This window comes from Triticum urartu, chromosome 7A, assembly GCF_056163025.1.
Source record: "Triticum urartu cultivar PI428250 chromosome 7A, HENAU_Tu73, whole genome shotgun sequence".
NCBI lineage: Eukaryota > Viridiplantae > Streptophyta > Magnoliopsida > Poales > Poaceae > Triticum > Triticum urartu.
Genome location: NC_141879.1, coordinates 684,268,877 through 684,283,362, shown reverse-complemented (window position 1 = coordinate 684,283,362; position 14,486 = coordinate 684,268,877). Strand labels below are relative to the sequence as shown.

General features: G+C 47.1%; 1 protein-coding gene across 1 annotated transcript; it reads left to right on the top strand.

Moving 5' to 3' along the window:
* Nucleotides 1-453: 453 nt before the first annotated feature.
* Nucleotides 454-5,084, top strand: LOC147961481 (uncharacterized). Its single transcript, XM_087533819.1, has 3 exons — nucleotides 454-1,543; nucleotides 2,671-2,895; nucleotides 2,986-5,084. Exons 1-3 carry the CDS (start codon nucleotides 454-456, stop codon nucleotides 5,082-5,084), a joined length of 3,414 nt encoding a protein of 1,137 aa, XP_087389945.1.
* Nucleotides 5,085-14,486: the final 9,402 nt, after the last annotated feature.

Below are 14,486 nucleotides of genomic sequence, written 5' to 3'. Positions count from 1 at the left end.
TGAGGTTCTTTCAAAATTTCACCCAAATAAACATCACTTGAGCTCTCACAAAAAATAAACGCAATTCAATGTTTTGTGCACTGCCTGAGCAGCAATTTTGTTTTTCTTTTGTTTTTGGTGGGAGCTCCTCGGTGTCAAACATGTAAACATGTCACGTTCATTGAGCCCACACCGGCGCATGATAGAGATAGATAGAGTAGGTTGTTTGGATGTTTATCTCATATCTTATATTGTAACCTCTCTTTTATCTCTTTCTCTTCCAAGATGTAATCTTCCTAGAAGATCTAAACTACTGCATGTATGTGCTATCAGGGAGGTGCGCCCCTGCTCCATATAACACGTAACGCGTCCCTCACATCGAGGTAAGACGCTTCCGCCTAGTCGCACATGGTAATCAGAGCCTCCTCTTCCAATCTCATCTAGGGTTCCAGAAATCCAGTAGCGCTAGCTTCCATGTCTTCCTCTGCCACCTCCCACGCAAGCCTAAATGGCCAGGTCCCGGAGAAACTCTCTCGCACGAACTACGTGCTCTGGCGTACTCAGATCACGCCCCAGCTGAGAGGGGCAGGTCTCTTCGGCTATGCCGATGGCACCATGCCCGAACCCGCTCCCCTTCTTGTCACCAAAGACAAGGATGGGAAGGAAACGTCCGAGCCCAACCCTCTCCACCCCATCTGGGTCACGGAGGACCAGCAGGTGCTCGGCTACCTCCTCAGCAACCTCTCCAAAGAGGTGCTGATCACGGTGACCGCGATCACCACCGCGCACGGCCTCTGGTCGACGCTGGCAGGCATGTTCTCGTCGCAATCCTTGAGCCGCGTCAACAACATCCGCACCGCCCTCATTAACGCTCAAAAGGGCAACCAGTCCGTCGCTGCCTACTTCGCCTTCATGCGCGGGCTTGCCGATGAACTCGCCGCGGCGGGCAAACCCATCCAGGACGACAAGCTCATCTCCTACATCCTGCACGGGCTGGACATGGACTACCAGCCCCTGGCCTCAGCTCTCGACGCCCGCGTCACGCCCGTCACCCTCGACGAGCTCTTCGCCATGCTCAGCAACTTCGATCAGCGTGTGGCCCACTTCCAGAACTCCGGCGGCGGCTTCAAGTCATCTGCGAACGCGGCCACCCGCGGGCGTGGTGGCTACTCAGGTCGCCATCGCGGTCCTCCTCGTCCTAAGGGCAAGCAAGGCGGCCCCAGCAACGTCACCGGCTCCGGTTCACGCTCGGGCCGTCCCAACTCCACCAGCAACAGGGGGCGGCGCAGTGGATCTGGCCGGTCTCGTCCCGACGCCGTTCGCTGTCAAATCTGTGGGAAACCTGGCCACACAGCCAAAGACTGTTGGTACCGGTTTGATGAGGACGAGGCGACATCTGAAGAAGATGATAAGGTGGCGGCGGCTTCCGATGGCTCCTATGGCGTGGATACCAACTGGTATCTCGATAATGGCGCCACCAACCATCTCACGGGCGAGCTGGAGAAGGTAACTCTCCGTGAGAAATATCATGGGAAGGATCAAATCCATACAGCCAGCGGTGCAGGTATGAGCATACGTCACATAGGTCACTCAGTTATTCATACCCCTTCCCGCAAAATTCATCTTCGGAAAATCTTGCATGTTCCTAGTGCCAATAAGAATCTTCTCTCCGTTCATCGCATCACCATTGATAATCATGTTTTCATTGAGTTTCACCCCTCTTTCTTCTTGATTAAGGATCATGCCACGAGGAGAATTCTCTATCGAGGTAGATGCGTTCGAGGGCTTTACCCGTTGATTCCAGAGTTTCGAAGATCAAATAAACAAGCTTGTGGTACTATCAAGCTCTCATCCACACGATGGCACGATCGTTTAGGACATGCCTCTTTTTCCTTAGTTGAAAGTTTGCTTAAGAAAAATAAGCTCCCGTTTGTTGGTGATGCAACATTGAGACTATTTGTGATTCTTGCCAAAGAGCAAAATGTCAGCAGTTACCATATCCCATATCAACTAGTGTTTCTACTCAACCTTTGCAATTAATATTCTCTGATGTTTGGGGCCCTGCTCCTAGCTCGGTTGGTAGATACACATATTACGTTAGCTTTATTGATGACTATAGCAAATTCTCGTGGATTTATCTTCTCAAGAAGAGGTACGAAGTCTTTCAAGTTTTTCAAAATTTCCAAGCACTTGTTGAACGCAAGTTTGACCGCAAGATTATTGCCGTCCAATCCGACTGGGGGGGGGGGGAGTATGAGAAACTCAATTCCTTTTTCCAAACACTTGGCATATCACATCACGTGTCATGCCCTCATGCTCACCAGCAAAATGGGTCAGCCGAACGTAAGCATAGACACATCGTTGAGGTTGGTCTAGCCCTCCTAGCTGCTGCTTCCATGCCCCTTAAATTCTGGGATGAAGCTTTTCTCACGGCTGTTCATATCATTAATATGCTTCCTAGCCGTGTTATAAATCATGAAACTCCCATTGAAAGACTTCTTCATGTCAAACCAGACTACACTTCTCTACGTGTTTTCGGCTGTGCATGTTGGCCCAATCTCCGTCCTTACAACACCAGAAAACTCATGTTTCGCTCCAAACAGTGTGTGTTCCTTGGGTATAGTGCTCAACACAAGGGGGTCAAGTGTCTTGATGTCTCCTCCGGTCGTGTCTACATTTCTCGCGATGTAGTTTTTGATGAGACCAAGTTTCCGTTTTCTGACCTCCACCCAAATGCTGGTGCCTTGCTTCGCAAAGAAATTCTTCTTCTCCCATCCACTCTCACTGACCTTGATTCAAGGGATGATAACTGTGTTGATTCTATGATGACTAACCCGCTCACCACGCTGCATGAGTTGTGTGATGATACAGGAGATAGTGCAGATGCATCTGGGAACGGAAACTCGAAAGGAACCGGTGAAAATCCTTAAGAAAACGGTGCTACAGCACCATATTTCATGTGTCCCAGCTCGGGGAACAAATCCCCCTCGGGATCGGTGCGTGCAGGGCCGACAGAATCCGCCCCGGGATCTGCGTCTGACGACAGGCTGCGCGGATCCGCCTCGGAGTCAGCGCCCGCCCGCGTCTCGGCTGCGCCCGACCGGGCCGCTCCTGCGCCTGACGCCGCGCCCCTCGCCCCGCACCAACCCCGCTCAACCGCGTGGCCGCCTCTGACTGGCGCGACGCGTGCCTGCTTTCCGGTCCAACCGGTCTGCTACAAGCGGCGCGACCTGCGTTGCCCGACCGGCGCGGGCCCAACCACTGCTGGCGCGGACTCCGCTGCTGGCGCCAGGGGAGCCACGGGCAATGATGAGCCCGGATCTTCTGCGCCTGCTGCTTCGCCCGTGCGCGTCGCTGCTTCGTCCCCTGCCACAGAAGATCTGCCGCCGCTGGACACCGCTGCTGCCTCCGAATCCTCCTTGGGATCGGCGCGTGCAGAAACTCATGTACGCAGCACGGGATCCTCTATGCAGTCACCACGGCGTACACGGCTGCAAAAAGGGGTAATTCAACCTGTTGATTACAAACATGTAACAAAATATGGTATGATTTGTTCAACAGGTGAACCAGGTGAACCTTATACACTTGAAGAAGCACTTGGTGGTGAACATTGGAGAAAAGCCATGAATGAAGAATACATGGCTCTGAAAAGAAATAAAACCTGGCACTTGGTTCCCCCACAGAAAGGTAAAAATCTTATTGATTGTAAATGGGTATTTAGGATCAAGAGAAAATCTGATGGAACCATAGATCGCTATAAAGCAAGACTTGTGGCAAAGGGTTTTAAACAACGGTATGGCATAGATTACGAGGACACCTTTAGTCCCGTTGTAAAAGCTGCCACCATTCGTCTCGTGTTGTCTATTGCAGTTTCCAGAGGATGGAGTCTCAGAGAACTTGACGTACAGAACGCGTTTCTTCATGGTGTTCTGGAAAAGGAAGTGTACATGAAACAACCTCCTGGGTTTGAAAACAAGAATGCACCTTCTCACGTGTGCAAACTTGATAAGGCATTATATGGGTTGAAGCAAGCTCCTAGGGCGTGGTATTCACGACTCAGTGAAAAAATGCAAACACTTGGTTTTGTCCCGTCTAAGTCTGACACCTCATTGTTCATCTACAATAAATGCAACACACACATATTTGTTCTCATATATGTTGATGATATTATTGTTACAAGTTCATCTGATGAGGCTGTCACAGGACTTCTGAAAGATCTCAGTGCAGAGTTTGCTCTCAAGGATCTTGGAGAGTTGCATTACTTTCTAGGCATAGAAGTAAAGAAGCATGAGAATGGTATTCATCTCTCCCAAGAAAAGTATGCAACAGACTTGGTGAAGAAAGCTGGCTTACAAGGTTGTAAACCCTCACCCACTCCATTGTCTAGTTCTGAAAAGCTATCTCTTACAGAAGGGCAGCCCTTGAGCCAAGATGACAGCACGAAATACAGAAGTCTAGTAGGTGCACTTCAATATTTAACACTTACAAGACCTGATATCTCATTTGCTGTCAATAAAGTTTGCCAATTCCTCCATGCACCCACTACAGTTCATTGGACTACTGCAAAGCGCATAGTCAGATATGTCAAAAACACTCTTAATATTGGTCTCAATCTCAGCAAATCTTCATCTACACTTGTGAGTGCCTTCTCAGATTCTGATTGGGCAGGATGCCTAGATGACAGGCGTTCCACTGGTGGCTTTGCAGTTTTCTTTGGCCCTAACTTGATTTCATGGTGTGCAAGAAAACAGGCCACGGTCTCCAGATCAAGTACAAAGGCAGAATACAAAGCATTAGCTAATGCTACAGCTGAGATCATATGGGTGCAGTCCATGCTAAAGGAGCTTGGTGTGAAAAGTGCCAAGGCTCCCTGTTTGTGGTGTGATAACTTGGGTGCCACATACCTATCTGCTAACCCTGTTTTCCATGCGAGAACAAAGCATATAGAGATTTATTTCCATTTTGTCAGAGAAAGAGTGGCTCAAAAGCAACTTGACATTCGATTTGTGCATTCCAGAGATCAGATAGCAGATGGATTCACAAAGGCCCTACCTGTCGGAAGCTTTGAGGATTTCAAGCATAATCTCAACTTGATGAAGTTGTGATTAAGGGAGGGTGTCAAACATGTAAACATGTCACGTTCATTGAGCCCACACCGGCGCATGATAGAGATAGATAGAGTAGATGATAGAGATAGATAGAGTAGGTTGTTTGAATGTTTATCTCATATCTTACATTGTAACCTCTCACTTATCTCTTCCTCTTCCAAGATGTAATCTTCCTAGAAGATCTAAACTACCGCATGTATGCGCTATCAGGGAGATGCGCCCCTGCTCCATATAACACGTAACGCGTCCCTCACATCGAGGTAAGACACTTCCGCCTAGTCGCACACTCGGATGTTATTTTTTGATGAAATTTTGCAAGAACCACAAACATTCGATAGAGTTTGATGTTGTTTGATAACGTTTTTCAAATTTTTTTGACAACTCTCCAATGTTATGTATCCAATTCATAACAACAAGAGAAACACCGCCTCATGCCCATGTTATTAAATCAATAAATGCACACATATATGGAACAGTATTTTGGAGATGTAAGCATCAGTAGTAAGCCTGATTCGACGCTGCTCATACACACCAAGGGAGCGCATATTCACATACCAAACCGCATACTAAGGAGAACACGACTGAAGCATGCATATGCGGGCTAAAGATCAAACGCCAGCGCACCTCCTTCTCAAAGGCCAAAAACCCTCTAAAGCAATACCCCAAACACCTCACGCACACGAGCAAGAGAGATTAACCAAAACCAAAAGTAATACCATGCGGTGCTGCCCAGAAATAAGTAGAGACCTAATTAGGCAGAACAAACAGAAGTGAGACGAGACCACGACGGTGCTGCCAAGAACACCATGTACTGCGCATCTCAGGGAACGAGGCATCTCATGGGGAAACAGAACCATGAATCATGCTCTTTTTTGCACATTTGATCAAATAGCTGGATTGCATCACCCAACCCCCCATATCAATATACACTCATGTTTCGGTTCCCCACACTCCTTCCAGTTAAAATTAGGCTCTAGTTTTTTTTTTTGAGAATTCCCGCCATCTTTATTCATCCAAAACAAAGGTCATAGGTACAAGGTTTGTCCAATCAAAAATTAGGCCAGTTAATATCTCTTCAGAAGGGCAGTTCAATTTAGTTGGGCCAGAAACAAATCTCCCACTAGCAATTTTAGCAGTTTGTTGTTTCTTCACTCTCACAGTAGCTCTAGCCCAACCCCCGCATCAAAAAACAAAAGTAAATCTAGCCCGACTGTTCTAAAAAAAAGAGTCAGATCCAGCCCAGATCGGCTCATCCAGCCCGTCTGGCTGGGAAGAAATGGATCTGACGTGCGAGAGGCCGGAGTTAGTGTGAGTCAAGTGCGAGCTTCCAAAGGCTCAGGGAGGGCTAGGCTTCCGGGACATGCACGGGTTCAACATTGCCATGTTGTCGAGGCAGATTTGGAGGCTGCTCCAAAACCCGGAGTCCCTATGTGCGCAGGTGCTGCGAGCTTGTTACTATCCCAATGATCAACTGCTAGAGGCCGCCCCGAGAGATGGCATCTCTTACTCCTGGCGTAGCTTGCTTCATGGGCTGCAGCTCTTTCGGGAAGGATACATTTGGAGGATTGGGGATGGCACCCAAGTTAATATCTAGAACGACCCGTGGATACCGCGGCCCTGGTCACGACGTGTCTTAACGGCACGAGGGGCAAATCTCCTGGCTATGGTTAGTGAGCTTATTGATCCATCCACAGGCCAATGGGACGAACAGTTGGTGCGAGACACTTTCTGGGCAGACGATGCCAAGCACATCCTTCAGATCCCTTTGAGAGATGGGGCTCAAGACTTCATTGCTTGGCATTATGACAATAAGGGTACTCACTCCGTCAAATCAGCTTATAAGCTCTTCTGCCAGCTTGAGGAAACCAGGGCGACCGGGGACGTGGGTGCAAGTAATGCGAACCCGGGTTCTCTGAACAGAACGGAGGAGGACTCGTGGAAGCGGATTTGGAAGTTACCCTGCCCGAAAACCATTCAAATGTTCACTTGGAGAGTCAAGCATGAGTCCCTTGCGCTGCGGACGAATGTGGCCCGGAGAGGCATCCCTATAGCTGACACGAAGTGCTTGTTCTGCGGCAAAGTTGACGAGGACGGGGCACATCTCTTCATCAAGTGCAAAACCGTCAAGGGCGTCTGGAGAGAGCTTGGTATGGAACGGGAACGCGGTGAGTTGGAACGGATCACGTCCGTGCATGCAATGCTGGACTTCTTGTGGGGGCTGGATGTTAATAAGCGGCTCCTTGTTCTCACTTCCTGGTGGTTATGGTGGTCTAATCGCAACAAGCTTCGTTCAGGAGAGCTGATGCTAGCGGCTGAGTTCGTGGCCAGAAGAGCTCAGAGCAGTGTTCTGGAATTCATGCACATATATATCCCCACAGATCCCAAGCCTTCACCGGAGAGATGGAGGCCCCCAGGGGATGGTGAGTACAAGATTAACGTTGATGGATCCTTCGTCCCTGGGCAGTCCAATGCTGGGTGGGGCGTTGCCGTGCGAGATGCGGGAGGCCATCTTCTGTGCGCTCGGGCGGGTTGCGATGTGCATGTATACGATGCCTTTGCTGCTGAAGCCCGTGCCATGGCTCAAGCGATCAATACTGCGACTGATCTGGGGATGGTACGGGTGGAATTTGAATCGGATTCCCAATTGCTAGCTGATGCTCTGGACTTGGGTAAGGTGGACTCCTCGGCGTACTCAGCTGTGATTGAGGATATGAAATACCAACTAAAGCTTTGGTTCTCCAAGTTTACAATTTCTGTTTGTAGAAGGAGTGCCAATTTGGTGGCTCATGAACTTGCCAACCTTGGCCGAATGTGTGAGATAAACCACTGTATGCAGTGGGACGCTGATGTACCAGCCCATGTGGGCGTCTGTGTATCGGGCGATATGCCCAGCCACCGTTAAGCAATAAAGCCTAGTTTGCTTTCAAAAAAAAAGTGCAGGCTTCCTCCCACGATCGTCAACAGAAAAAGAAATCCCTCAAAAAAAGAGATGAAAAACCCTCTTACGCCCACACAGAGGCACATAAAGAGGACGGAATCATGGCAACAGGGAAAAGGAAAGAAGGAGCACAGAAGATGCGTTAATTACCCCATCTCTTGGTGGCCTAGATCGGTGGATCCGACGCCAATTAATCAACACCTGCAAGAGATAAATGAGAAGACAGAGAGAGATTAGGCCGAGACAAGGAGGACGCGAAGGAAAGAAAGGAAGCTGCCGAAGGAGTCAAGGCGACCGATCGACCACCAAGAAGAAGAAGAAGTAGGCAGAGAGCGAGAGGAACAGCCAGTAAACCCGCACGAGTCTAGATATATAGAAGCTAGATCGAGAACATATATGGAATGAGCATCCCAAATAACACGGGGCAAAACCAGTACCGGCAAGAGAGATTAACAAAAGGAACAACACAGGCGAACGAGGGAGAGATCATATCATATTCATTGGTAAAATTAGAGGACTGAGAGGGAAGAGGAGGAAGAAGGCCAAGCAAGAAAATCACCACCGTGTCGCTTCCTCTTACTGATTGATTGAAGCGGCGGGGATAGGAGGAGGAATGGCAAGAGTCTCCGAGAAAACCCTCCCCCTCTCCTCTCAGTCCCAGCTCCCAGGTGAAGAAGGTGGGAGTGCCCTGCCCACGGTCTCCTCTTATAGGCAGAGCGCGCGGCCCGGCGCAGGCAGCACGGTGCAACCACTCTGGGCAAAGCCCTATCGTGGCCGCATGCATCGCATCCGACGGTGTGTTGTCGGGCGTTGCCGGCTGTACTTGATAGCGCAGGGTGGTGGGCCAACCTGGCCTGGGGGTGCAGCTGCAAAGACGGTACACATAGACTGCGACGGTACACATAGAAAGGGATCACCAAATAATGCACTGGCCAAAATGAAAAGGCAATTTTCTTTTACCTTGAAGGCATTTACCGACTACTTGGCGGCCATGGCACTTGGTGACGACACTTGCGGTAGGACGCACCGGAAGAGAGGGCATAGGGGTGGCCGCATACGGGGTATGAGGCGTCACGTGAGGACGAGGCATCAGAGCTGCCTTCTTCTTCTTCTTCTTCTTCTTCTTCTTCTTCTTCTTCTTCTTCTTCTTCTTCTTCTTCTTCTTCTTCGCCACCTCCTCGGCGAGCACTGTTGCAGCTGTCGTCGGCTTCCTTGCCCGCTTGCTTCCGACTGGAGCAGTGGGAGGGTGGCCTACCGTTGCCGGAGACGTAGCTTCCTTTACACCGACCTTGCTGTCAGCGGCGGTTGTTGTTGTGGTGTTCAAAAGGAGTCTTTTGGTGCCCAACCTCTTCCTTACTACGGGTGGCGATGTGGGGACGCTTCCAGTCGCGTCACATCAGCTGCGGTGGCCGGCGAGGTGGCGGATGGGTCTTGCTTATCCATTATGGCCGAAATCAGGGGTATTGGTGGTAGCGGTGGCGAGTATAGGCGGTCCCGGAAGTGGTGGTCACTCGGGCAAGAGAAGTGAGGACTGAAACTTTCACTCCGCGAGGCATCAGGCAAGTATATATGAGAGAGTTGGCCTCACTTTTGGGACCGAGGAGGATAATTTATCATCCTCTGACTGAGAATTCGGTTAGGTGCGGTTAGAGGGGAAAATAGGAAGTTATAGTTATTTACGGGATCAATTAGAGATGCTCTATAAAGGGGAAAGAGAAATTACAAGGCGGTAATGAAACAGGCCAGCTAAGTAAGTGAAGTGTAAGTGTGTAACTGAGCTTCAGTAAATTGTAGAAGCTTTAACGGTCGAGTAACAGTGGAGACAATCGTTGTCGCGAGCCGTTGATCTGCACTTATGCTAGATGATCTCAGCCATCCATCCAATCATTGGCTTCCTCTTTTGAATCTTCAGTGTGCGAGGTGTTTATTTCTTCAGAGATGTTCACTTTTGACAGGTGTGATGGAGTATGCAATGTTACTATCCTTTTACCACACTTGTGCTTCAGAGTAGCACCATATTCTTCATATAGAGAGTCTTTTGAGTTATCACTTTCATATACTAGTGCAAATTTTCATTATAGAACTTGGCTTGTATATTCCAATAATGGGCTTCCTCAAATGCCCGAGGTCTTCACGAGCAAGCAAGTTGGATGCACACCCATTTAGTTTCAGTTTGAGCTTTCATACACTTATAGCTCTAGTGCATCCGTTGCATGGCAATCCCTACTCCTCACATTGACATCAATTGATGGGAATCTCCATAGCCCGTTGATTAGCCGCGTCGATGTGAGACTTTTTTCCATTTTTGTCTTCTCCACACAACCTCCATCATCATATTCTATTCCACCTATAGTGCTATGTCCATGGCTTACACTCATGTATTGCGTGAAGATTGAAAAAGTTTGAGAATACTAAAGTATGAAACAATTGCTTGGCTTGTCATCGGGGTTGTGCATGATGGGAGCATTTGGTGTGACGAAGATGGAGCATAGCCAAACTATAGGATTTTGTAGAGATGAGCTTTCTTTGGCCATGTTATTTTGAGAGGACATAATTGCTTGGTTGGTATGCTTGAAAGTATTATTGTCTTAATGACAAATGATAGACTATTGCTTTGAATCACTCGTGTCTTAATATTCATGCCATGGTTAGATTACATGATCAAGATTATGCTAGGTAGCATTCTACATCAAAAATTATCTTTTTTATCATTTACCTACTCGAGGACGAGCAGGAATTAACCTTGGGGATGCTGATACGTCTCCGTCGTATGTATAATTTTTGATTGTTCCATGCCAATATTATACAACTTTCATATACTTTTGGCAAAATTTTATACTATTTTTGGGACTAACATATTGATCCAGTGCCCAGTGACAGTTCCTGTTTGTTGCATGTTTTTTGTTTCGTAGAAAATCCATATCAAACGGAGTCCAAACAGGATAAAAACTAACGGAGATTTTTTTGGAATATTTGTGATTTTTGGGAAGAAGAATCAATGCGAGACGATGCCCGAGGGGGCCACGAGGCAAGCGGCGCGCCCTGGGCCCTCGTGGCCACCCCGTAAGGCTATTGGTGCCCTTCTTTCGCCGCAAGAAAGCCAATATCTGGATAAAAATTGTGTCCAAATTTCAACCCAATCGGAGTTATGGATCTCCGGGAATATAAGAAACGGTGAAAGGCCAGAATCAGGAACGCGGAAACAGAGAGAGACAGAGAGACAGATCCAATATCGAAGGGGCTCTCGCCCCTCCCGTGCCATGGAGGCCATGGACCAGAGAGGAAACCCTTCTCCCATCTAGGGAGAAGGTCAAGGGAGAAGAATAAGAATAAGAAGGGGGGCTCTCTCCCCCTCTCTCCCGGTGGCGCCGAACGCCGTCGGGGCCATCATCGCGACAACGATCTACACCAACAACTTCACCGTCGTCATCACCAACTCTTCCCCCCTCTATGCAGCGGCGTAACCCCTCTTTTACCCATTGTAATCTCTACTTAAACATGGTACTCAACGCTATATATTATTTCCCAATGATGTATGGCTATCCTATGATGTTTGAGTAGATCCGTTTTGTCCTATGGGTTAATTGATGATCGTGATTGGTTTGAGTTACATGTTTTATTATTGGTGTTGTCCTATGGTGCTCTCCGTGTCGCCCAAGCGTGAGGGATCCCTGCTGTGTGGTTTGCAATATGTTCATGATTTGCTTATGGTGGGTGGCGTGAGTGACAGAAGCACATACCCGAGTAAGTAGGTTGTTTGCGTATAGGAGTAAAGAGGACTTGATGCCTTATAATGCTATTGTTGGTTTTACCTTAATGATCTTTAGTAGTTGCAAATGCTTGCTAGAGTTCCAATCATAAGTGCATATGATCCAAGAAGAGAAAGTATGTTAGCTTATGCCTCTCCCTCAAAGAAAATTGCAATAATGATTACTGGTCTAGTTATCGATTGCCTAGGGACAAATAACTTTCTTGTGACAAAAAGCTCTCTACTAAGACTAACCTAGTTATTTCTTTATCTAAACAGCCCCTAGTTTTTATTTATGCGCTCTTTATTATCTTGCAAACCTAGCCTACAACACCTACAAAGTACTTCTAGTTTCATACTTGTTCTAGGTAAAGCGAACGTTAAGCGTGCATAGAGTTGTATCGGTGGTCGATAGAACTTGAGGGAGTATTTGTTCTACCTTTAGCTCCTCGTTGGGTTCAACACTCTTACTTATCGAAAGAGGCTACAATTGATCCCCTATACTTGTGGGTTATCAGCGCGGTCCAAAGATCATCTTTATGTCTATCGTTGACATAAGGAACTTGAAGGTCTTCGTTCTTAGGCTTATTCCATTGGTGGATGTTGATCGGGATCATGTCCCTAACAAGAACCCCGCACTGAGCAAAAAATGCTTCCTTGGTCCGGCTGGGTTCAATCGGTTGGCCATCGTTCGCGATTGTTGTGATCGTGAACCTTTCATCCTGGTGCAACCTTTTCTTCGGTCCTCGTCTCATTACCGGAGTTTGGCTCGATTCCGAGGGCTAGAAAACAAGAAAGAAGAGTTAATATGTGTACATACCAAAACAAGTAATGCATTAATTAGCTAGTCAGCACAGGCTTAATTAATATATATACCTCACCGGACTTTGCAACAGCAACCTCCTCCGTTCGGTCACCGGGGCCGTCATCATGGTCTCCTTCTTCCACCGGCATTCGGTCACTGGAGACATCATGATCATGTCCTTCCTCCTCCATTGTTCGATCACCGAAGCCTGCTTCACCCTCTCCTTCCAGACCATCGGTGTCGTTGAGATACGGCATGACATCACCTCCGTCGAGGACTATGTCCCCAAACAACTATTTTGTTTCCAAGTCTCTTTGCTCCATAGTTTCTGCAAATATTACATCATGGCAATTAATATACAAACATGAGAGATGGATATATTAGTGGCAAACATAGACCTAGCTAGCTAATCACAACAAGGAATATTAATTAGTGGCCTCGAAGCTTCTACAGTTTGGGGTGGCCTCGACGACAACGCTCTTTTAACTTGGTAAATTTGGGTGGCTTCGGCAACGCTTCTAGGGTTTGGGGTAGCCTCGACGCTTCTAGGGTTTTGTAGGGCGTGAGGGGGTTGATCGACGTCCCCCTCATGTTGAAGAGTTACCGGAGTTCTCTCATGAATGCCTGGCGTCCGGACCGCCTCTCTCATGAATGTCAAACAAGGGATTTAACAAAATGGCGCCATTCTGGATGTGCAGAAAATGGTCCATATTTTTTCTGATCTCATCTACCCTTCTGTATGTCACGTTGTCTAGTGTCAAAGGATTCAAGAAAACCATGGCTTCATCATTAGCCAGAAATAATAGGCGCATAATGGTACGAAGCTCTCCAAAATTGTTTTGAAACGGAGTCCCGGATAGGATAATTAGCTTTTTGGTACGAAGTTCAGCAAGAGCCTTCAGAATATCGCTATCTGGAAGGCCTTCGCTAAAATTCGTACAAAAAGCGAATTATTCTATCCGGAACTCCGTTCCAAAACAACTTTGAAGAGCTTTGTAGCTTCATACGCATGTTACTTCCTGCTAATGATGTAGCAATGAATTTCTTCAATACTTTGACAGACGACGTTACATATAGAAGAATATATATATATATATATATATATATATATGAGATCAAAATAAAAATGGGATCAACTTGTTGATGTCTACTACACAACCTTCTTCTTGTAGACGTTGTTGGGCCTCCAAGTGCAGAGGTTTGTAGAACAGTAGAAAATTTCCCTCAAGTGGATGACCTAAGGTTTATCAATCCGTGGGAGGCGTAGGATGAATATGGTCTCTCTCAAACAACCCTGCAACCAAATAACAAAGAGTCTCTTGTGTCCCCAACACACCCAATACAATGGTAAATTGTATAGGTGCACTAGTTCGGCGAAGAGATGGTGATACAAGTGTAATATGGATGGTAGATAGAGGTTTTTGTAATCTGAAAATATAAAAACAGCAAGATAACTAATGATAAAAGTGAGCGAAAACGGTATTGCAATGCTAGGAAACAAGGCCTAGGGTTCATACTTTCACTAGTGCAAGTTCTCTCAACAATAATAACATAATTAGATCATATAACTATCCCTCAACATGCAACAAAGAGTCACTCCAAAGTTACTAATAGAGGAGAACAAACGAAGAGATTACTGTAGGGTACGAAACCACCTCATAGTTATCCTTTCTGATCGATCTATTCAAGAATCCGAAGTAAAATAACACGAAGCTATTTTTTCCGTTCAATCTATCATAGAGTTCGTACTAGAATAACACCTTAAGACACAAATCAACCAAAACCCTAATGTCACCTAGATACTCCAATGTCACCTCAAGTATCCGTGGGTATGATTATACGATATGCATCACATAATCTCGGATTCATCTATTCAACCAACACAAAGAACTTCAAAGAGTTCCCCAA